Source organism: Rhizopus delemar, genomic scaffold (genome assembly GCF_000149305.1).
Source record: "Rhizopus delemar RA 99-880 supercont3.9 genomic scaffold, whole genome shotgun sequence".
NCBI lineage: Eukaryota > Fungi > Mucoromycota > Mucoromycetes > Mucorales > Rhizopodaceae > Rhizopus > Rhizopus delemar.
This window is the reverse complement of record NW_027137835.1, coordinates 679,542-702,615: the sequence shown is the minus strand read 5'-3', so window position 1 is coordinate 702,615 and position 23,074 is coordinate 679,542. Positions and strand designations below refer to the sequence as shown.

Sequence of the window (23,074 nt, the reverse complement as noted above, 5' to 3'; positions counted from 1 at the left end):
TAAATGGGCGAGCAATATTGTTCTATTGTCATGCTTAGATACATGTTCAAGTACGATCAGGATCTATACATCCTTCCTCCATCCCTAAATATATTCATGAAAACCACGTAATATAAGAATAGGGTTGATAGGGAAAAAGAGAATTTACATGAAATAAGAAATAAATAAAGTATACGCTCCTTTGTTCTATTGGCTCACTGTCACTCACGATAATGATACGATCAAAACAAAACAAAACAAAACATAGCCTTTAGTATACAACAATTCATGATTTATGACTTGAGAAGGATGATGGTGAGTAGATTTCCTTTGACTTGAGATCATAAACGTAAAAGAATGCTTATAAGCAAGTGTCTTTATGAATAAAAAGGAAAAGATTTGTTTGAACAGGAATGCATGCATCTTCAAGCTTTCAATTTTCTATAAATACTCAATCTAAAAAAAAATTCCCTCTTTTTCTTTTATTTTCCTTTTTTTTTCCACATCATATTCACTTTCTCAAGTTATGGCTTATTAACATCATCATCCAAACACTTCTTGGTATACAAACTATGCTCTACATCTGGATATTCTTTCTCTACTTTTGGCTTGTGCAAGAAAAAGGAGCCTACAAGTCTGTTCTATCATCATCTTTCTTTTGTAAGTTAACCACACTGGTTACAGTCAGCTACTGGACATGCAAATCTATTATTTATCTAATTTGGCTCATACTCCAAGTCTGTATTCATCGTTATTGGCTTTCCTTTTCCTTCTTTAACGTCTCTGTATCATATCCACAAACGTACATCGCTCACAGCACCTTCAAACATTCAAGGGCCATGTTCTAGTCTTGTATTCATCCAAGTTCCAAAATGGTAGCTTACTTTATAGCATCTGAATTCTTTTTACTAACATCTATCATAATAGCTCAAGAAATGCTTATGGCTTTCTCTTTTCATTTTACTTTTGCTTTCTGCCTCTGCCTCTGCCTCTGCTCCTGTCTCTGTTATGACCTTCTTTGTACACCCTGGTATTCTTTCCTTTTCTGTAATACTCTCTCTTTGATATGCTTTGGTTCTTTTTTTTTTTCTCTCTTCATTTTCTAAAAAGAAAAAAAGAAAAAAAAATCTCCTGTGGGTTACCAGAATGGACTGATGATCTGTTGGCTCACATAAGCTCAGCCTCTTGAAATGTGAATCCGATACAGCCATGACCATGTGCGCCTGTATACGGAAAGGAGTGTCTCCTCCGGAATAGAGGGATCTTCTGCTGATCGTTTCAACGCAGACGGTGAATAGTCTTCAGTGAACAGAACGCCTTCGTAATTGTTGGACCATCCATTCCACTGGCTTTTTTTTTTTTTTTTTTTTTTTTTTTTTTCTTGAAGGAAGAGAAAGGAGAAAAAAAAAAAGATCCAAGTATATCCAAGTATATATATATATGTATATGTATATTTCTGGTGATACTCTTGTGAGTTAAGCTTTTTATTTACCTTATGAGACACTAATGTAGATATACTAACGCTTTGATACAGACATTTAATTCCATGATCACTCCATGTTGCTTCTGATCATCTTTAAGGAGTTGTTCTTGCTATGATTATGATTTGAAGCAAGGGATCAATCTAGCACCTTGTTCTTGCAAGTATCTTGTCTAGCTTGACCTGTAATGAATAATCCATGTATGACACTAGATCATATGCATGTAAATTCTTTCATCTTGTTTAATGTTTCTAATCTATCTATCTTAGTCTATTGACTTGGAATATTTTGCAAAGCATACAAGAGAGGATCAAAGAATAGATAATAGGCGGTAGACTTGATTTTGCTCTACCTTTGAAGGTTTGAATATGCTCATTGGATAACTAGCTTCCACGGGTTCCTCTATTTAACGATCGTTGCCGTTCTATTGGACCTTTTTTTTTTTCATCTTCTTTGTTGACTACACCTGGACCTAAAGTCATGGAACCTATATCTCTTAATGTAAGCTCAATAGTGGGATACTATCTCTAAATGAACATGATTATCTTGGACTGACTATACACTCTATCAGCATAACCTATATGCTATTTAGCATCTAATGCGTCAATATCTTCTTCTTCTTATCCATTACAGTAAGCTATCATACAGTATCCTCTTGGATCCTTCATGTTGTATTGACCAAGAGGATAATGTAGTAAGCATCAGTCCACAGATATATAGATGCTAATCATGCTTGTATCATCTTGTAAGCTGTCTCCCTTTGTCCCATCAAGCTATTGACTTGACAAAGATTATTAGACATGATGATTAGTCAAAAGGAAGGAAAAAGAAGAAGGAAGAAGGGGAAGAAGAAGGAAGAAGAATCCATCTTATAGAATCCATACAAGTGTACATTAAATTTGTATTGATAATTCTGGTGATGTTTATAAGAGACAAAAGGAAAGAAAGAAAGAAAGAAAAGGGGGAAAAAAAAGGACAAGGAACAATGATGCACGCCAATGAGAAGGCTATCTATGTCTAGATGAACATTGATCAGTTTATTATGAGCCAAGTTAGAATCGTCCCCTTTTTTCATGGGTTTATAAACACATAATAGATCACCCAAATAAGTACAACAGCCACTGTTAATAGAAACAAAAGACTCCAATTATATGATTGACATCAATAGTCATACTTTGGCTGTAGATGATACATGCTTAGTACAAAATAGATAGTATATCTCATTGATCAGAATGAGGATAATGTTATTTGATATACAAATAAGCAGGTAGTAGCCTACATCCATTTGTAATGCTATATCCATATTCGTATAAGCAAAGAGGATTGATACTAGCATTGCTAGCTATGATGAACAATGTATTAAATAACTGGGTCATCAAAGCCAAAAAAAAAAAAAGAAAAAAAAAATAAAGAAGGCCCTATTGCCATCGTACTCTTTGACATCGGTTGGTTATGGCTTAAATCACAGCTCATGTACCTAATTACTGTATAAAGAGCTTTTGGATAGGTTACTGATGTTACTACAAAGATGAATGATATCTGTTTCATCTTTATCATTCATTTACAAAAAAAATCAAAAACTCCAAAAAAGGAAAACAAAGGAAAACAAAGGAAAGCAAAGGAAAGCAAAGGAAAACAAAGGAAAACAAAGAAAAGCAAAGAAAAAGTGAAAAAGAAAGATGCACATCAAAGAGGAGAGAGAAGCAAAACTCATCATAGTCAAGCTTCAATAACTTTAGTAGCTAACAGTATAAAAGCATATATTTCTATGATGATCGTATCAAATTGTAGGCTTTCCTCTGCAGGTAGAGAAAAAAAATGAGAGTTCTAAAAAAAGAAGCAACATTGGTTGCCTTCAATTCAAAGGAATGAGCAACATCTTTAGGATATAAAATATAAAATAAAGCAACTTTTTTGTTGATTGTCATGAATGAAAAAAAAAGTCAAATAGGAAGAGCAATTACCTGACAAAAAGTAGCATGGATCTTTCTTAACAAAGAGAGAAAGAGAAAGAGAAAGAGAAAGAGAGAGTTATCAATCTTTTTTGGGTCTCTTTTATTCCTATGAGAAGTATGACTTTATGTAATCTGGATATCCCTTTTTTTTTCTTGACACATCTTCTTATTCATTTACCCCTTCATACTAAATAGACTCTGTAAGCAAAACCAAAGGTTGCTAAGCATAGCTTAGTAACATACAAAAGAACTTCTTTATGTTATATATGAGAAAGATCAAATGACTGTATACTAATAATGAATCTGAGACAGCCATCCACTTTCAAAAGATGGTTACCAAGTTGTGGCGTACATGATGCAAATGAGTTGCTTTTCAGAACCAGACAAGCCTATATTTCTTACCAGAATAATAAAGCAATCCATTTTCTCTCTTTAATAAAGATCCATAAAGAGTACACTCTAAATCCCCAGTGGGATATTATTGGATGTTGATTGGGAAAATAGTAGTCGAAAACGAGATGAGAATCATTCAATAAACTGCTTTGCTCGTAAAAAACATTATTTATTGGCCTTGTTGGTTACCTTGGACAGTAAGCTTTTCTATTATTTTTATTTTGCTTATTGTTAATGAGTAAATAGTCATCTTACCTTTTGATCATCTACTTTTGGTTACAAACCATCCGTAATATTTCAAAAGACAATATAGTGCACGAGTTAAGATGACTCTTCACCTAGTATTCAATAAGGCAGCTGTAGAGAGTAGAGACAGACACCATCAGTGTCCATTAGGATGTTGAACAGTATATCTTTTTGTGCTGTATGCTTTCAAAAGAACTCTGGGTCCTTTCCTATAGATAGCCTGGCTTTATTTTATTCTTCTAAAATCATGTCATACTCTTCAATAGAATCATTACAGGAGTTGTTAGCTATAAGCAAAAAGGGTAAAGGCCACCTTGTTTTCTTTTTCTTTTTCTTTTGAAATGTACTTGTTGGAATCATTCATTAATAATGCATGAGTTAAACTCGCTTCTTTTTTTGCTTCCTTTTCTTTTTCCTTTTCGTTTAGCTTCAAGAGGGTGATACAAGAAATCCCATTTTTATGTAAAGCTTGCTGAACAATAAACTATACAAGGTTTACTCTTTTTTTTTATATAAAGCCTATTGATGTACCTCAAGAGCGTCAATTCTGATAGAATGATTGTCAATACTAATCAAATAGTCTTCAGGACTATATTCACCGATTGCTTTGTTTATTTTCTCTAAAAATAACCTTTTCTTTTTTTCACGTAGCAAGTTACACACAGAGGTCGATCCTTTATATTTTTCTTTTCTCTCTCTCTCTCCCTCTTTTACCTTTACCATCTGTTATAAAAGTAAATGACGCAAAAGAATCATAAAGCTTCTTATACGAAATAAGAAATGGCTTTGAATTGCGAAAGGAGATAATAGCAAGGAATACAGCCTGGTTGCTTGGTTGACTGTAGGTGTTTGAAATCATGACAACTTCATGTGAAAGAGATGAGCAAATAAAAGGATGGGGCATCATTCCCTAATTGTAGCTCCTCTCATGGATAGACAGGGTTTAGAATTGTTAATGAGTAAACAAAAGAAGAAGAAAAAAAGATGGGCGACTCATTGAGAACTGCGAATCTCTGCCTGTTACAGTCATTAGGAAATTGTGCAAGACATATATAAGTAAATAAAAAGTACTTGTAAAGTATGACTTAAAAGGCCAAGAGGATTGGTTGACAATAGCCATGTCTAAATACCAAACATCAATTGTTTGCTAGACCTGCACAGGATTTATAACTAACCCTAATGACTTGAAAGAAATACCTTAAAGACTGAATGAAGACTGTGAAAAAAGTTTGATCCAATCAAACCCAATCGATGGTTGTTGATTCCGGTTTGTTTACCTTTTTTTTTAAAGGAAACACATCAGCCAAGGTAGCAAAGGTTATTCCCAAGCAATTAGATCTCTTTTCCCACACACCTGCATAGGATGGCTTTCATTCGTTCTTTTTGTTTATTGTTTATCTATTTTTTTTCTCTTAAAAAGATAGTCTCTCATTAAGGTTTTTTTTCATATAAAAATAAAAAAGAGAAAGAGATAAAGCGAGATACAAAGAGTGACAAGCTACTATGAAGGGTATAACACTTGTAGAATATAGATACATGAAGCTATTATGAGAGTATAGACTGCATCTATTCCTTTGTTTCTATAGTAAATTAGCTGAAAAAGGAAGAGAGGAGGATGAAGTCATACGATTAACCACAAAAATGTGTATAAATACTCCCTCTTTTTTCCTTTCTTTTCTTTTCTTTTCCTTGTACTTTTTTTCTAGAAACTTTTCTTATTAAACTTACTCCCTCTCTACCTCTTCTTGTTTGGACTATGGATGGTGTCCTCTGCTTGTTTGTAAGGTTTCGTATTTGGCGATCAGCAACTGGAGTCAGCAACTAGAGTCAGCATTTTCTTGGAATAACTCAGCACTGATTGGATGTGGATATTGACTGAGAGCAGCATTTTTTTATGAGTGAGACTTTTTTTTTTTTTTTTTTTTTTTATTTGGGATTTGGTGTGTGGTGTGTGGTTGTTTGTAGCAGGTAGAATCATCATTCATGGAAAGAACAAGAAAAGCATCTCTCTTCTCCCCAAAACTTTATTCCTTTATACTTCCCTTCTTACAGTAAACCTTGACACCGGCCAACTTACTCATAAAGAGGAAACTTGTCTTGCTTTCTTTTATTATTGCGAGCGATGAACAAATACGCGACCTACAGTGTAAAGCTGGGGAAAAACATCATCAACACTGAGCCAGTTTTACTGGTGATGATGCTCGCTTTAGTAACAGAGGGTGAAGCTTGTTTTCTTTTATTGATGTAATCATTGGCTTGAACTTAACCTACTTTTAAATGTGGGGAAAACAAAAATGTCAATTCTGAGCCGCTTTTTATTGGCAATGATGGGGTTTACTTTGTAAACCAATTTTTTTTATAAACTAAAATCAAATGAAAAATCGTTATTACTTATAAGCTAAAAGCAAATAATAATAAAAGAACACTGTAAATACAATATAAAGAGCTTTTGTCGCTTTTGAAGTGCACAATAATGGTCCTTTTTTTTTTTTTTTTTCTTCTACTGGTTAAACCAATGAACTTGGCTTTGGTTTGGACAGTGACAAATATTGTACAATTCCATACATTATGATGCAAAAACAGAATGCTTTCCATAATAACAGAAGACCCTTTGAAGTGATCGTATTATGAATGATATTAGGCATTCAACTGTCCAACCAGTAATTGACTGCAGTGCTAAGGATAAGTTCCCAAACACTTGGATTAAGATTTTTGAACAAGTTAAAAGTATGCATTACAGTAAGAAGTATAGAAAACAATCACAAAATGGACAAGTCCATGGTAAGACGTTGTAAGCGGTTGTTAAAGTAGCTTAATCTCTATGATACAGTCATTAAATAAGCTACAGTAGTAGAATTCTGTATTTGAAATGCATAGAAATAGGTTGAGATGTCCATTCGGCCTATTTATACTGATATTTGAGACCAAATTATGTAACAGTAAGAGTATACTTTCCTAATAGAAAGTCTGATGATGCGTAAGATATATATATGTCTCATAGCTTTGTTGATCCGTGGATGCTAAACTTTAAAGCATATAGTATTTATACACACGTATCAAAAAGTTTATTACTTACCTGACCAAACACATACCTGGTTTTTTGAACAATCTATATCAAATTCTATGCCACATATTACAGGTAGTCTTTCTTTTACCTACCAAAATGCCTTTGTCGCAGCCACCTCAAAGAGCCAAAGGGAAGATACAACTTAATTGGTAAATGAATACTTGACATGTTGAGGGCAATTTGATTGAATAGAAATGATAATTCGTTATTATTTAACTTGTAAGGAAACTTTTACCTTCTTTTTATATGTAGAGCTATTAGTTAAAAAAATGTGTTTTTATACTGTTAGCTGCTAAAGTTATTGAAGCTTGACTATGATGAGTTTTGCTTCTCTCTCTCCTCTTTGATGTGCATCTTTCTTTTTCACTTTTTCTTTGCTTTTCTTTGTTTTCCTTTGCTTTCCTTTGCTTTCCTTTGTTTTCCTTTGTTTTCCTTTTTTGGAGTTTTTGATTTTTTTTGTAAATGAATGATAAAGATGAAACAGATATCATTCATCTTTGTAGTAACATCAGTAACCTATCCAAAAGCTCTTTATACAGTAATTAGGTACATGAGCTGTGATTTAAGCCATAACCAACCGATGTCAAAGAGTACGATGGCAATAGGGCCTTCTTTATTTTTTTTTTCTTTTTTTTTTTTTGGCTTTGATGACCCAGTTATTTAATACATTGTTCATCATAGCTAGCAATGCTAGTATCAATCCTCTTTGCTTATACGAATATGGATATAGCATTACAAATGGATGTAGGCTACTACCTGCTTATTTGTATATCAAATAACATTATCCTCATTCTGATCAATGAGATATACTATCTATTTTGTACTAAGCATGTATCATCTACAGCCAAAGTATGACTATTGATGTCAATCATATAATTGGAGTCTTTTGTTTCTATTAACAGTGGCTGTTGTACTTATTTGGGTGATCTATTATGTGTTTATAAACCCATGAAAAAAGGGGACGATTCTAACTTGGCTCATAATAAACTGATCAATGTTCATCTAGACATAGATAGCCTTCTCATTGGCGTGCATCATTGTTCCTTGTCCTTTTTTTTCCCCCTTTTCTTTCTTTCTTTCTTTCCTTTTGTCTCTTATAAACATCACCAGAATTATCAATACAAATTTAATGTACACTTGTATGGATTCTATAAGATGGATTCTTCTTCCTTCTTCTTCCCCTTCTTCCTTCTTCTTTTTCCTTCCTTTTGACTAATCATCATGTCTAATAATCTTTGTCAAGTCAATAGCTTGATGGGACAAAGGGAGACAGCTTACAAGATGATACAAGCATGATTAGCATCTATATATCTGTGGACTGATGCTTACTACATTATCCTCTTGGTCAATACAACATGAAGGATCCAAGAGGATACTGTATGATAGCTTACTGTAATGGATAAGAAGAAGAAGATATTGACGCATTAGATGCTAAATAGCATATAGGTTATGCTGATAGAGTGTATAGTCAGTCCAAGATAATCATGTTCATTTAGAGATAGTATCCCACTATTGAGCTTACATTAAGAGATATAGGTTCCATGACTTTAGGTCCAGGTGTAGTCAACAAAGAAGATGAAAAAAAAAAAGGTCCAATAGAACGGCAACGATCGTTAAATAGAGGAACCCGTGGAAGCTAGTTATCCAATGAGCATATTCAAACCTTCAAAGGTAGAGCAAAATCAAGTCTACCGCCTATTATCTATTCTTTGATCCTCTCTTGTATGCTTTGCAAAATATTCCAAGTCAATAGACTAAGATAGATAGATTAGAAACATTAAACAAGATGAAAGAATTTACATGCATATGATCTAGTGTCATACATGGATTATTCATTACAGGTCAAGCTAGACAAGATACTTGCAAGAACAAGGTGCTAGATTGATCCCTTGCTTCAAATCATAATCATAGCAAGAACAACTCCTTAAAGATGATCAGAAGCAACATGGAGTGATCATGGAATTAAATGTCTGTATCAAAGCGTTAGTATATCTACATTAGTGTCTCATAAGGTAAATAAAAAGCTTAACTCACAAGAGTATCACCAGAAATATACATATACATATATATATATACTTGGATATACTTGGATCTTTTTTTTTTTCTCCTTTCTCTTCCTTCAAGAAAAAAAAAAAAAAAAAAAAAAAAAAAAAAGCCAGTGGAATGGATGGTCCAACAATTACGAAGGCGTTCTGTTCACTGAAGACTATTCACCGTCTGCGTTGAAACGATCAGCAGAAGATCCCTCTATTCCGGAGGAGACACTCCTTTCCGTATACAGGCGCACATGGTCATGGCTGTATCGGATTCACATTTCAAGAGGCTGAGCTTATGTGAGCCAACAGATCATCAGTCCATTCTGGTAACCCACAGGAGATTTTTTTTTCTTTTTTTCTTTTTAGAAAATGAAGAGAGAAAAAAAAAAAGAACCAAAGCATATCAAAGAGAGAGTATTACAGAAAAGGAAAGAATACCAGGGTGTACAAAGAAGGTCATAACAGAGACAGGAGCAGAGGCAGAGGCAGAGGCAGAAAGCAAAAGTAAAATGAAAAGAGAAAGCCATAAGCATTTCTTGAGCTATTATGATAGATGTTAGTAAAAAGAATTCAGATGCTATAAAGTAAGCTACCATTTTGGAACTTGGATGAATACAAGACTAGAACATGGCCCTTGAATGTTTGAAGGTGCTGTGAGCGATGTACGTTTGTGGATATGATACAGAGACGTTAAAGAAGGAAAAGGAAAGCCAATAACGATGAATACAGACTTGGAGTATGAGCCAAATTAGATAAATAATAGATTTGCATGTCCAGTAGCTGACTGTAACCAGTGTGGTTAACTTACAAAAGAAAGATGATGATAGAACAGACTTGTAGGCTCCTTTTTCTTGCACAAGCCAAAAGTAGAGAAAGAATATCCAGATGTAGAGCATAGTTTGTATACCAAGAAGTGTTTGGATGATGATGTTAATAAGCCATAACTTGAGAAAGTGAATATGATGTGGAAAAAAAAAGGAAAATAAAAGAAAAAGAGGGAATTTTTTTTTAGATTGAGTATTTATAGAAAATTGAAAGCTTGAAGATGCATGCATTCCTAGCTATGTTTGTTTACCACTCTTTTAAACAAAGCTTCCCCTTTATCCACTATAGTACTTTTTTAAAACATTCTATTACTTTTATAATATCAATTCAAAGGAAACCTATTCATCATCATCATTTTGAAGTCATAAAACATGTACCATTGTATATTAGAAGTTCTCTCGTATTTGTTTTGAACAGATCCTTATGAATGACAGTGAACCAATAGGACAAAAAATCGTATACGGTATTTATTTCCTATTTCATGTGAAATCTCTTTTTCATGTTAATTTTATTTTTATACCTAACCTTACGAATCCTAAAAAGAGTGGATTTTCTTTGATATGCCTTTCTGTAATTTGATAGAAAGGGATATTTGTTTTAAAAGATTGAATTATATGTATTCATTTGAAGCCTATGTATTTTCTCTCCATCTTTTCTTTTTGATAAAATAATTTTATATTGTATGTGCTTCATGAATGTATTTATGGTGAGAGAAAACTCGTTTTAATATTAACTTAACTGGTTAAATAAATCCATAATAACCAAAGTTTTAACGTATCAAATACACTTATCGTGAGCAAGGGAGTTTTTTTATACCATGAAAAGGTGGTTCATATTTAGTTTGACTGTTAAGATTCATTTTTTGTTTTCACAATAAAGCATAGTCAATAAACATGCGAATTGATATCATTATGAAACCTGCAGTAAGCTAAAAAAAGACACCGCTAGTGGCAATCTTCCAGTTAAAAAGACAATGATTAATCGCAGCTAGAATGCGATATCTATTATTCATAAAAACTTTGGCGAATCAATGTTTACACTATGGTGGTAAGTTCATAACAAAATGACCAATAATTTCATAAGGGTTACTATTTATTGTATTTTATCATTTAACCCATCAAGGTCCTTTAATTAGTATCAAAAAATTATCCCCATTTTCTATTCCTCTTTTCTCGGTTGTTTTTACATTTTTATCAAGCACTTGGAAAACACAGTACCTTTGACTTCTTGGACCCTATGCTTTGGGTTTCCCATGTCCTACTCTGAACGCAGCAGATGTGTTTGTTGGAAACTTGATTGGCCACTAGGCAGCTAGCCAAAGCCCTGTCTCAAACATCATGACAGCTCTCTTTCCAAAAAGCACACTATTCAATGTCTTGACATGCATCGAAGGTTACAAAGGCCGACTACTATTGAAGAGCCTATGTCCTTCCTTTTAAATTTATTGCCCACTCGCAAACCACGCTCCTTTCAATATGTTCCTTCTTGGATTCCTCTACAGGCCCACCATATGTCTAATTCTTTTTGAGCTCCATTTCCGTCATCATCAAAAACTGCCTCACTTTCTTCCAAAAAACAACTTAAGTTGGTTATACCAGAACTCATACTGATATCTATGACACACCTTTCTCATTCTACTCCATACCTTTTCTCTTTGCTTTTTTATCCCTGATCCCAATGACGCTGTTTTGATCCCCTATACCTTTTTTTTTATAGATAAAGTGTGACTTTGTTAGTGCTCCAAGATAATCATTGTATAGCAATCAAGCATTATTTTTGATTGATAGTGTGAGTATATGGAAATGTAGTTTTATTAATATGTATGTATATCTACCAAAATAGACTGGTGAATGAGGAGCAAGTGCTTATATTAAATTATATAAAGATCTGCATAATAGAATATAACATTTAGCCATCTGCATAAGGCTGTGGGCATTTCGCCATCCGCATAGTACATATATTAATATCTACACTGTGAAAAGTATACAAACTCTGGACATATATTATTAAATAAAATCATATATAATTTTGGGTCCTATTGAAATCTCCATTTTTATTTTTGTGAACAAAACAACTTTATTAGAAATTAAGCGAGAGTGATCAAGAAAGAAAATTTATCATAAAAGGTTTGTAAAACCCTGGATGGATCCCAAGGAGCTTGTTCATAGATGCATAACCAATGGTGCTTCCACAGAGCATAGAAACCATGACCAATGTATTGTAACTGATCATGTTGAAGTAGATTTTTATGTGAGTTTTGGAACGTAATAAAATATAGCCAAAGATCATCAAAAATCCGTTGGTGGAAGGAGGGAAGAGCATGAGAGAAGAACATCTGCCAGTATTGCTATTTGTTTGGGCATCCAACAACCTTTATACTTCTTTTTGATCTGATTTAGGTGATGAAGTCGTATTAAAACACCGCGCACTCACGTCTTTTTAATCGTACCTTTGACTTTACATTTCTTGGTTACACATAAAAATTAAAAAGAAACAATACCATTTGTGAAACAAAGACGAAGGAAGTAAAAGCGATTCGCTCTCGATACTGCCGTTGACCGACATGCTTTCTCTCCATACAGTACAACATCAAAAACTGTGTCTGTGCACGTCTTTTTGATTTGATATAAAGAAGAATAGATGAAGACTCGCTCATTACATCTATTGAATATAAAAGCGCGGCCCGGAAGGTCACCACAATCACATCCTTTGTCTTCATTTTAATATCCTAAATGTGGTATGATTACAGCATTTTACGTAATTCACCCATGCTAATTTTCAGTATGCCCTTTAATATGACTGAGTAAAACTTTTTTTCTTTTTTTTTTTTTTTTTCTTTTTCATTTTGAAATATAAAAACAATGGGAAACAACTTGTCTAGAACAAACTATATAAAAATTGATGCTAAGGATATACAAGAAACAAGGTTAGATGATTATGCTGAGCTTACATCTGCAGCAAGAAATTCACGTATTTGAATATGTGTCTGATGAATATTATGGGAAAGCAGAAGAATTTATTAAAACAGCAAACCCCTGATACAAGTCATTCTTTATATCAAGGTTTGTTTACTATAATTAATTTTATATGCGAAAATTTAAATATTAATATCACTGTTTAAATATGAATATTAGAAGGAACAAAAGATGGTTGGCAAGTAAGAAGACATCAAGTAACTGCATGGTAAATAACGCTATTTGAGTGATATGGCATGAATGAACAATAAAAAAAAAGCGTTGTTATTACATTAGGATGTACTGGTACAATAACTGGATTCGATATTGATACAACTGGGTTCATGGACGCTTCACCATCAAATGTACTAGTCGAAGGCTACGTTGAAAATCAACGAGAAGAGGGAAAGGTAAGGCACGCGGAGATGCGAACAATACAAAGAGATGACCTATTTACTAGTGGATTATTCTGCTTCCCAATGTACCTATTGAAATGAATTCACACAATTTTTACAAGATCCAACATGATCCACGCATTTATTCTCGTCTTAGATTGACAACTGCTCCTGGTGGTGGCATTGTAAGCATAAAGACAAACATGACATCATAATGACACATTTCTTACATAGGCTCGATTTCGTTGTTATGGTCAAGTATTTCCTGTTTGGACAAATTTAAATCATGAGTATAATCTCGCCTCAGCCAATTTAGGATCTCAGATTGTGAGGTGGACAGATGCTGAGTACGCTAATAAACCAAATATTTTGTTGGACAGGGGTACTTCACAGTAAGTTATGCTGTGCTTTATAAAACTGTTGATTGACAACAAATCAGGTTAGATGGTTGGTTGACACCAAGATCTCGACTTGAACCGAGAAACGATTTTGTAGTCATTCAATTGGCAACAACAGGTATTCTTAGTGCTATAGTCATTGATACATCAGGGTTTGAAGGAAACAGTCCTAGTCACATACAAATTGATGGATGTAATAGTGATGAGGTACGCAATAGACCAATGATGGTTCCTTTTTTAACATTGAGAACAGATAGATCCTTATATGGACCCAAGCGTAGAGTGGTTTACTTTAATAAAAGCAACACCGTGTCAACCAAACGATAAGACTGTTCATCCAATCATCTATGGCTTACCTGTCTCTCACCTCAAACTCACTTTATTCCCTGATGGAGGCATACAACAGGTTCAGGCATTAGGTATACCTTATGTGAAGGATGATGAAGAAGACGCTGTCATGACTTTAAATGAAAATGAAGCTATTATAAGAGAAGAAGAAAAGGAGCAAGATGCTGAAAAACAGTTGGATAATCAGATCTCAAAGGAAATCAATCACTTACTATTTCCTAAATCATCAGATAATACGACTATAGTCAAAACAATAACAACAAAAAAGAGAAAGTCCGTTGAACTCACGGAAAGATCAGTGTTAAAGAAGCCATCAACGGCGCCTGACACAAAGCCAAACCGTACCTCAAAACGTATTAAATCAAAATTAACATAAACCTTTTTTTTATGACTCGCATCGTCCCATCATTGCTCAATGATCGCATTCTATAAAAGGAATTAGATGGTTTTTGGAATGTTATTTAATACATGCTCTTTTTCATGATGCTTGTATCATAAAACTGTATGACACGACACGATTACTTGAATAGGGCAGTAGAGAAAGTTGAGCTGTGGTTATTATGATTTTAAAAGTACAAGTTGTCAATTATATATCAGATGGACTGTCATTTTTTTCAGTTTCTTGTCTATCACCATTTCTTTTACTTCACTACCTTGAAACGATGGTCACCTCCAATGACCCTGAAAGAAAGGGTTTGTTTACAATTAAAGGAATATGATCTAAGAATAGATAGCGTCACGACAGTCCACAAAGTATAAAACGAAAATTAGAAAGGTTCAACGCTTTTTTCTTTTCTCTTTTTCATTTACAATACAATGCCTATTATTACGAGAGAACAAGCCATGTTTTTTTTTTTTTTTTTTTTTGAGTGATTATTGCCTAACTTGTACCACATAGTAGATGCATTATTATTTTGAAACACTCTCCTTTAAAGCTTAAAGGATAAGAGAAATATAAAGGTTGCAAAAAATACTCTCTATTTATATCAGGCTTAAACAAGAGGAAGGATAACATACTTGTTTAAGCAAGATAATTCATCTCTTCCTTTTTTTTTTTTTTTTTTTTTTTTTTTTTTTTTTTTTTTACTTTTCTTTTCTTTTCTACTACTGAGAATAAAAACTTATTCATGCAAAATATATGAAGGCAAGCCGACTAATTACAGCTTTTATTTTTAACATCGTTACAAAGAAGTCAATAGAGACCAGTACTGGTAGATATATGTATTCCCCTTTCTTAAACTTCTACACATTGTTTAAAGAGTCTATTTTTATATATGAAATCTGATATCGCCTTCATTTACAAGCAACCCTTTAGCTTACTCACTGATCATATACTTCTTATCATATGGTAATACATATCTACAAAAAAGGAAAAGTTGAAATTAAAGACATTGCTCATGAGAGGAGTCATGGATAGTATAAAACCATAGAATGAGGTCTATGGGGAATAAAGAATAACAAGACCATGTGCTAGACCATATACAATAATGTACAACCACTTACTGAATTCATCATATCACTTTCTATCCTTTCTCTGAGAATTGATTGCTTTGTTCTATTACTTCAGTTATGCTTTTATAAAGGCAAATGTGCTTTAGATTCATGCGTAAATGGGCGAGCAATATTGTTCTATTGTCATGCTTAGATACATGTTCAAGTACGATCAGGATCTATACATCCTTCCTCCATCCCTAAATATATTCATGAAAACCACGTAATATAAGAATAGGGTTGATAGGGAAAAAGAGAATTTACATGAAATAAGAAATAAATAAAGTATACGCTCCTTTGTTCTATTGGCTCACTGTCACTCACGATAATGATACGATCAAAACAAAACAAAACAAAACATAGCCTTTAGTATACAACAATTCATGATTTATGACTTGAGAAGGATGATGGTGAGTAGATTTCCTTTGACTTGAGATCATAAACGTAAAAGAATGCTTATAAGCAAGTGTCTTTATGAATAAAAAGGAAAAGATTTGTTTGAACAGGAATGCATGCATCTTCAAGCTTTCAATTTTCTATAAATACTCAATCTAAAAAAAAATTCCCTCTTTTTCTTTTATTTTCCTTTTTTTTTCCACATCATATTCACTTTCTCAAGTTATGGCTTATTAACATCATCATCCAAACACTTCTTGGTATACAAACTATGCTCTACATCTGGATATTCTTTCTCTACTTTTGGCTTGTGCAAGAAAAAGGAGCCTACAAGTCTGTTCTATCATCATCTTTCTTTTGTAAGTTAACCACACTGGTTACAGTCAGCTACTGGACATGCAAATCTATTATTTATCTAATTTGGCTCATACTCCAAGTCTGTATTCATCGTTATTGGCTTTCCTTTTCCTTCTTTAACGTCTCTGTATCATATCCACAAACGTACATCGCTCACAGCACCTTCAAACATTCAAGGGCCATGTTCTAGTCTTGTATTCATCCAAGTTCCAAAATGGTAGCTTACTTTATAGCATCTGAATTCTTTTTACTAACATCTATCATAATAGCTCAAGAAATGCTTATGGCTTTCTCTTTTCATTTTACTTTTGCTTTCTGCCTCTGCCTCTGCCTCTGCTCCTGTCTCTGTTATGACCTTCTTTGTACACCCGGTATTCTTTCCTTTTCTGTAATACTCTCTCTTTGATAAGCTTTGGTTCTTTTTTTTTTTCTCTCTTCATTTTCTAAAAAGAAAAAAAGAAAAAAAAATCTCCTGTGGGTTACCAGAATGGACTGATGATCTGTTGGCTCACATAAGCTCAGCCTCTTGAAATGTGAATCCGATACAGCCATGACCATGTGCGCCTGTATACGGAAAGGAGTGTCTCCTCCGGAATAGAGGGATCTTCTGCTGATCGTTTCAACGCAGACGGTGAATAGTCTTCAGTGAACAGAACGCCTTCGTAATTGTTGGACCATCCATTCCACTGGCTTTTTTTTTTTTTTTTTTTTTTTTTTTTTTCTTGAAGGAAGAGAAAGGAGAAAAAAAAAAAGATCCAAGTATATCCAAGTATATATATATATGTATATGTATATTTCTGGTGATACTCTTGTGAGTTAAGCTTTTTATTTACCTTATGAGACACTAATGTAGATATACTAACGCTTTGATACAGACATTTAATTCCATGATCACTCCATGTTGCTTCTGATCATCTTTAAGGAGTTGTTCTTGCTATGATTATGATTTGAAGCAAGGGATCAATCTAGCACCTTGTTCTTGCAAGTATCTTGTCTAGCTTGACCTGTAATGAATAATCCATGTATGACACTAGATCATATGCATGTAAATTCTTTCATCTTGTTTAATGTTTCTAATCTATCTATCTTAGTCTATTGACTTGGAATATTTTGCAAAGCATACAAGAGAGGATCAAAGAATAGATAATAGGCGGTAGACTTGATTTTGCTCTACCTTTGAAGGTTTGAATATGCTCATTGGATAACTAGCTTCCACGGGTTCCTCTATTTAACGATCGTTGCCGTTCTATTGGACCTTTTTTTTTTTCATCTTCTTTGTTGACTACACCTGGACCTAAAGTCATGGAACCTATATCTCTTAATGTAAGCTCAATAGTGGGATACTATCTCTAAATGAACATGATTATCTTGGACTGACTATACACTCTATCAGCATAACCTATATGCTATTTAGCATCTAATGCGTCAATATCTTCTTCTTCTTATCCATTACAGTAAGCTATCATACAGTATCCTCTTGGATCCTTCATGTTGTATTGACCAAGAGGATAATGTAGTAAGCATCAGTCCACAGATATATAGATGCTAATCATGCTTGTATCATCTTGTAAGCTGTCTCCCTTTGTCCCATCAAGCTATTGACTTGACAAAGATTATTAGACATGATGATTAGTCAAAAAAAAAGAAGGAAAAAGAAGAAGGAAGAAGAATCCATCTTATAGAAGCTTACGGGTGTACATTACCTTTGCACTGATAAGTCTGATCATGTTTATTGTCGTATCCCAACATACTTTAAACATGATTCATATTCAATTTATAAGAAATCAGAGTAATGAATGCTTTACAAAGATTTATTACAGTCTTTTCTCTATTATTCGGTCATAACTAATTCCACTCCTTTAACTCAATGCAAGCTTTTAATATAACTCCTGATGCAATGCAACATAAATGAAAGATCAGATCTACTGAAGAAATAATTATAAAACAGTCCACTTGCATAACCAGGAACAGATCTTCACATTAAAACTTATTGACACTAGATCTACAGTTATAATTAATTAAAGTATCTGAAAAGGATTTAATTAAACCTCCATGAAAATAGTATAAATACCAGACAGTATAATATTAAATAAAGATATAACTTTTTTCAGTCTCGTTGAATTTTATAGTCTTTTTTATTCTTACGATAACACATTTATAAGAAACAAAATGAAAAGAAAGAAAAGGAAAGAAAAGGAAAGGAAAAAAAAGAACAAGGAACAATGAAATATGATTACTTTCCTCAATGTGGATGACGATAATGTATGTCGATGAGAAGGCTATCTTTGTCTAGATGGACATTGACTAGTTTATTATGAGCCAAGTTACAATTGTCCTTTTTTTTTTTTTTTTTTTTTTTTTTTCATGGGTTTATAAAAACATAACAGATCTCCCAAATAAGTACAACAGCCAACTTTAATGGAAACAAAGGTCACTAATTGATCGATTCACATCAATAATCATACTTTGACTGTGGATGATACATGCTTAGTACAAAATAGATAGCATATCCCATTGATCAGAATGGGGATAATGTTATTTAATATAAGAATAAGCAGATAATAGTATACATCCATTCGTAATGTTATATCCATATTTGTATAAACAAAGAGGGTGGATATCAACATTGCTAGTCATCTATGATGAACTATGTATTAAATAACTGGGTCATCAAAGCCAAAAAAAAAAAAAAAAAAAAAAAAAAAAAAAAAAAAAAAAAAAAAAAAAGAAGAAGACCTTATTGCCATCGTACTCTTTGACATCGGTTGGTTATGGCTTAAATCACAGCTCATGTACCTAATTACTGTATAAAGAGCTTTTGGATAGGTTACTGATGTTACTACAAAGATGAATGATATCTGTTTCATCTTTATCATTCATTTACAAAAAAAATCAAAAACTCCAAAAAAGGAAAACAAAGGAAAACAAAGGAAAGCAAAGGAAAGCAAAGGAAAGCAAAGGAAAACAAAGAAAAGCAAAGAAAAAGTGAAAAAGAAAGATGCACATCAAAGAGGATAGGGAGAAGCAAAACTCATCATAGTCAAGCTTCAATAACTTTAGTAGCTAACAGTATAAAAGCATATATTTCTATGATGATCGTATCAAATTGTAGGCTTTCCTCTGCAGGTAGGGAAAAAAAAATGAGAGCTCTAAAAAAAGAAGCGACATATTTAGGATATAAAATATAAAGGAAAGCAACCCTTTTTTGATTGTCATGAATGAAAAAAAAAGTCAAATAGGAAGAGCAATTACCTGACAAAAAGTAGCATGGATCTTTCTTAACAAAGAGAGAAAGAGAAAGAGAAAGAGAAAGAGAGAGTTATCAATCTTTTTTGGGTCTCTTTTATTCCTATGAGAAGTATGACTTTATGTAATCTGGATATCCCTTTTTTTTTCTTGACACATCTTCTTATTCATTTACCCCTTCATACTAAATAGACTCTGTAAGCAAAACCAAAGGTTGCTAAGCATAGCTTAGTAACATACAAAAGAACTTCTTTATGTTATATATGAGAAAGATCAAATGACTGTATACTAATAATGAATCTGAGACAGCCATCCACTTTCAAAAGATGGTTACCAAGTTGTGGCGTACATGATGCAAATGAGTTGCTTTTCAGAACCAGACAAGCCTATATTTCTTACCAGAATAATAAAGCAATCCATTTTCTCTCTTTAATAAAGATCCATAAAGAGTACACTCTAAATCCCCAGTGGGATATTATTGGATGTTGATTGGGAAAATAGTAGTCGAAAACGAGATGAGAATCATTCAATAAACTGCTTTGCTCGTAAAAAACATTATTTATTGGCCTTGTTGGTTACCTTGGACAGTAAGCTTTTCTATTATTTTTATTTTGCTTATTGTTAATGAGTAAATAGTCATCTTACCTTTTGATCATCTACTTTTGGTTACAAACCATCCGTAATATTTCAAAAGACAATATAGTGCACGAGTTAAGATGACTCTTCACCTAGTATTCAATAAGGCAGCTGTAGAGAGTAGAGACAGACACCATCAGTGTCCATTAGGATGTTGAACAGTATATCTTTTTGTGCTGTATGCTTTCAAAAGAACTCTGGGTCCTTTCCTATAGATAGCCTGGCTTTATTTTATTCTTCTAAAATCATGTCATACTCTTCAATAGAATCATTACAGGAGTTGTTAGCTATAAGCAAAAAGGGTAAAGGCCACCTTGTTTTCTTTTTCTTTTTCTTTTGAAATGTACTTGTTGGAATCATTCATTAATAATGCATGAGTTAAACTCGCTTCTTTTTTTGCTTCCTTTTCTTTTTCCTTTTCGTTTAGCTTCAAGAGGGTGATACAAGAAATCCCATTTTTATGTAAAGCTTGCTGAACAATAAACTATACAAGGTTTACTCTTTTTTTTTATATAAAGCCTATTGATGTACCTCAAGAGCGTCAATTCTGATAGAATGATTGTCAATACTAATCAAATAGTCTTCAGGACTATATTCACCGATTGCTTTGTTTATTTTCTCTAAAAATAACCTTTTCTTTTTTTCACGTAGCAAGTTACACACAGAGGTCGATCCTTTATATTTTTCTTTTCTCTCTCTCTCTCCCTCTTTTACCTTTACCATCTGTTATAAAAGTAAATGACGCAAAAGAATCATAAAGCTTCTTATACGAAATAAGAAATGGCTTTGAATTGCGAAAGGAGATAATAGCAAGGAATACAGCCTGGTTGCTTGGTTGACTGTAGATGTTTAAAATCATGACAACTTCATGTGAAAGGGATGGGCAAATAAAAGGATGGGACGTCATTTCCTTAATGACTATTTCTTTCATGGGTCAGAGGGACTTGGAATCGTTAATGAGTAAACAAAGAGGAAGAAAAAAATATGGGGGACTCATTGAGTAACAACAAAAAAGGTATTTAAAGCAGCTTTTTATTGTCAAGTTTTTTTTTTCTTTTTTTTCTTTTCTTTTCTTTTCTTTTCTTCGCTACTTCTCTTCTCTAAAATGAATGGCTAACTAGCAATACTTTCTTCAAATCAATGGTAAAAGCATCTTTATATCAGATAGCTCTTTATTTTTGCTACTGTTTTCATGGTCTCTCTTGATCTCTTTTGTGATTCACGACGCTAACTTTTTTGGTACTTTATCTGCTTGCTCTATTGGTGCTGCAAAACAAAAACTATATATTTCGGTGTGTTCTTGTTATCTCTCTCTCTCTCTCTTGTAAATGTGTACTGCAAAAATGGTTTGTCTTGCCTCTTCTCTTAAAATATCCTTTTTTTTTTTACATCAAGAGCTCTTGGCCTGATAGTCTGGTACCTTGAAGCATTGGGTAGGTAAACAGTTCAAATAGCAAACAGTTTGCAGCATTCACGCTGTAGCTTAAGGCTAACCGAGTTGTTGCTTCTTGGCTTAGTGGACCCATTAGACCCGAAACAGGCTATATGGGATAACATTCCGTACCATTCCAGGTGGGCAAATTCGCCGCGTAACTTGAGCAGGGGAAGCGAAGCAATATGAGATTGAGGCGTCCTAGAGACTTTAATAACATTTTTCTTTGTACATTTACTTTTTGGTTGGATGCTCTTCTATCTCTCGCAGTTGTTCTTTATTTATCATGTCTACTTTGATATGGTCTTTAATCTATTACGTCTTGCTACAATAGTGTTTCCTCTTTTAAAAACGCCCTTTATATGTCATAAACTGTTACAGGACTTTAAATAAACTTTTCCTCTGTGACAAGTGCACCTAATAAACCCATTACCGCTTATTCAATTCATGTCTTTTTTTTTCTGTCTTATATCAAGAATAGCTTTTGTGGATGAGAGATTCAACGGTAAGCAAATTTTAACATGAACTATATAGCTTCAAAAGGTAGTGTAAGCATACTAAGCAACATCCTCTTTTCCAAGACAGCTTTTTGTAGTTTATAGTCCATAGATCTCACAAATTAATTATGCTATAGCCAAATTCATTTAAAGCGTATATACATATGCATTTACTTGGTGCATCATCTTAATTGTCCTCTTTTCTTACCGTTTATGAAGTCTTATGCAAATTGAATAAGACCTGTCTATTCGGTTTCATTTACAGAACGTAGATGTATCAATGACCATTCAAAATTCAATTCTATCACTAGCAACTAATGATGACGAAAAAATAAAATGCTTCCAGCCTATAGTAAAAGCCCTATATGGTAGACCAGAAACAAGTAGATTACTTGCATCATTATTTCTAATTCTGTCAACATGAATATTATCGATGATGCCACTGTTATTATCAGCTTATTGCAATTCTTAAAAAAAAAATAGACTGATAACCAGAGTAAATAAAAAGCACTTATAAAGTATGGTCTGGATGGATAATTAGATTGATTAGGGCTGGCTATGTCAGAATTCACATGTTTATAGAAATAAATACCAGTTACTATCCTTTGCTTGACACACACAGGATTTACAAGTAATAATAATGACTTGGAAATCAATATACACAAGATTGGAACAGATACGGAGTCATTAAAACTCAGCGAGCAAACAGGAAAAATAATAAAAATCTCGATTTGCAAATTTATTTATTTTCAAAAACCTGTATGTGAAAATAACCATTTTTGGTTGTAAACACCCTCACTTTGATCCTTTTGTTTTCAGGTAGTTAGCTTGTGTGCACCATGTGTTTTTTGACGATGTAACAATACTTTCTCCCTTCTTTTATACTTTATTTTAATATAAATAGACCCCTTCTTTTTTCATATAAATAAAATATAAAAAAAA

The 23,074-nt window shown here is 33.2% G+C and overlaps 3 protein-coding genes across 3 annotated transcripts; 1 reads left to right on the top strand and 2 right to left on the bottom strand.

The window, feature by feature from the left end:
- Nucleotides 1-4,573: 4,573 nt before the first annotated feature.
- RO3G_11346 (uncharacterized protein) lies at nucleotides 4,574-4,777 on the bottom strand (the record flags this gene model as incomplete). The annotated part of the gene is made up of 2 exons (XM_067665930.1): nucleotides 4,574-4,690; nucleotides 4,769-4,777. The coding sequence occupies 2 exons, from the start codon at nucleotides 4,775-4,777 to the stop codon at nucleotides 4,574-4,576; spliced, it is 126 nt and encodes a 41-aa protein (XP_067522031.1).
- Nucleotides 4,778-7,009: 2,232 nt separating this feature from the next.
- Nucleotides 7,010-7,289, bottom strand: RO3G_11345 (uncharacterized protein; the record flags this gene model as incomplete). Its single annotated transcript, XM_067665929.1, has 3 exons — nucleotides 7,010-7,079; nucleotides 7,131-7,163; nucleotides 7,210-7,289. The coding sequence occupies 3 exons, from the start codon at nucleotides 7,287-7,289 to the stop codon at nucleotides 7,010-7,012; spliced, it is 183 nt and encodes a 60-aa protein (XP_067522030.1).
- A 5,839-nt stretch (nucleotides 7,290-13,128) lies between these two features.
- Nucleotides 13,129-14,453, top strand: RO3G_11344 (uncharacterized protein; the record flags this gene model as incomplete). Its single annotated transcript, XM_067665928.1, has 6 exons — nucleotides 13,129-13,139; nucleotides 13,217-13,346; nucleotides 13,397-13,516; nucleotides 13,566-13,723; nucleotides 13,858-13,936; nucleotides 13,983-14,453. The coding sequence occupies 6 exons, from the start codon at nucleotides 13,129-13,131 to the stop codon at nucleotides 14,451-14,453; spliced, it is 969 nt and encodes a 322-aa protein (XP_067522029.1).
- Nucleotides 14,454-23,074: the final 8,621 nt, after the last annotated feature.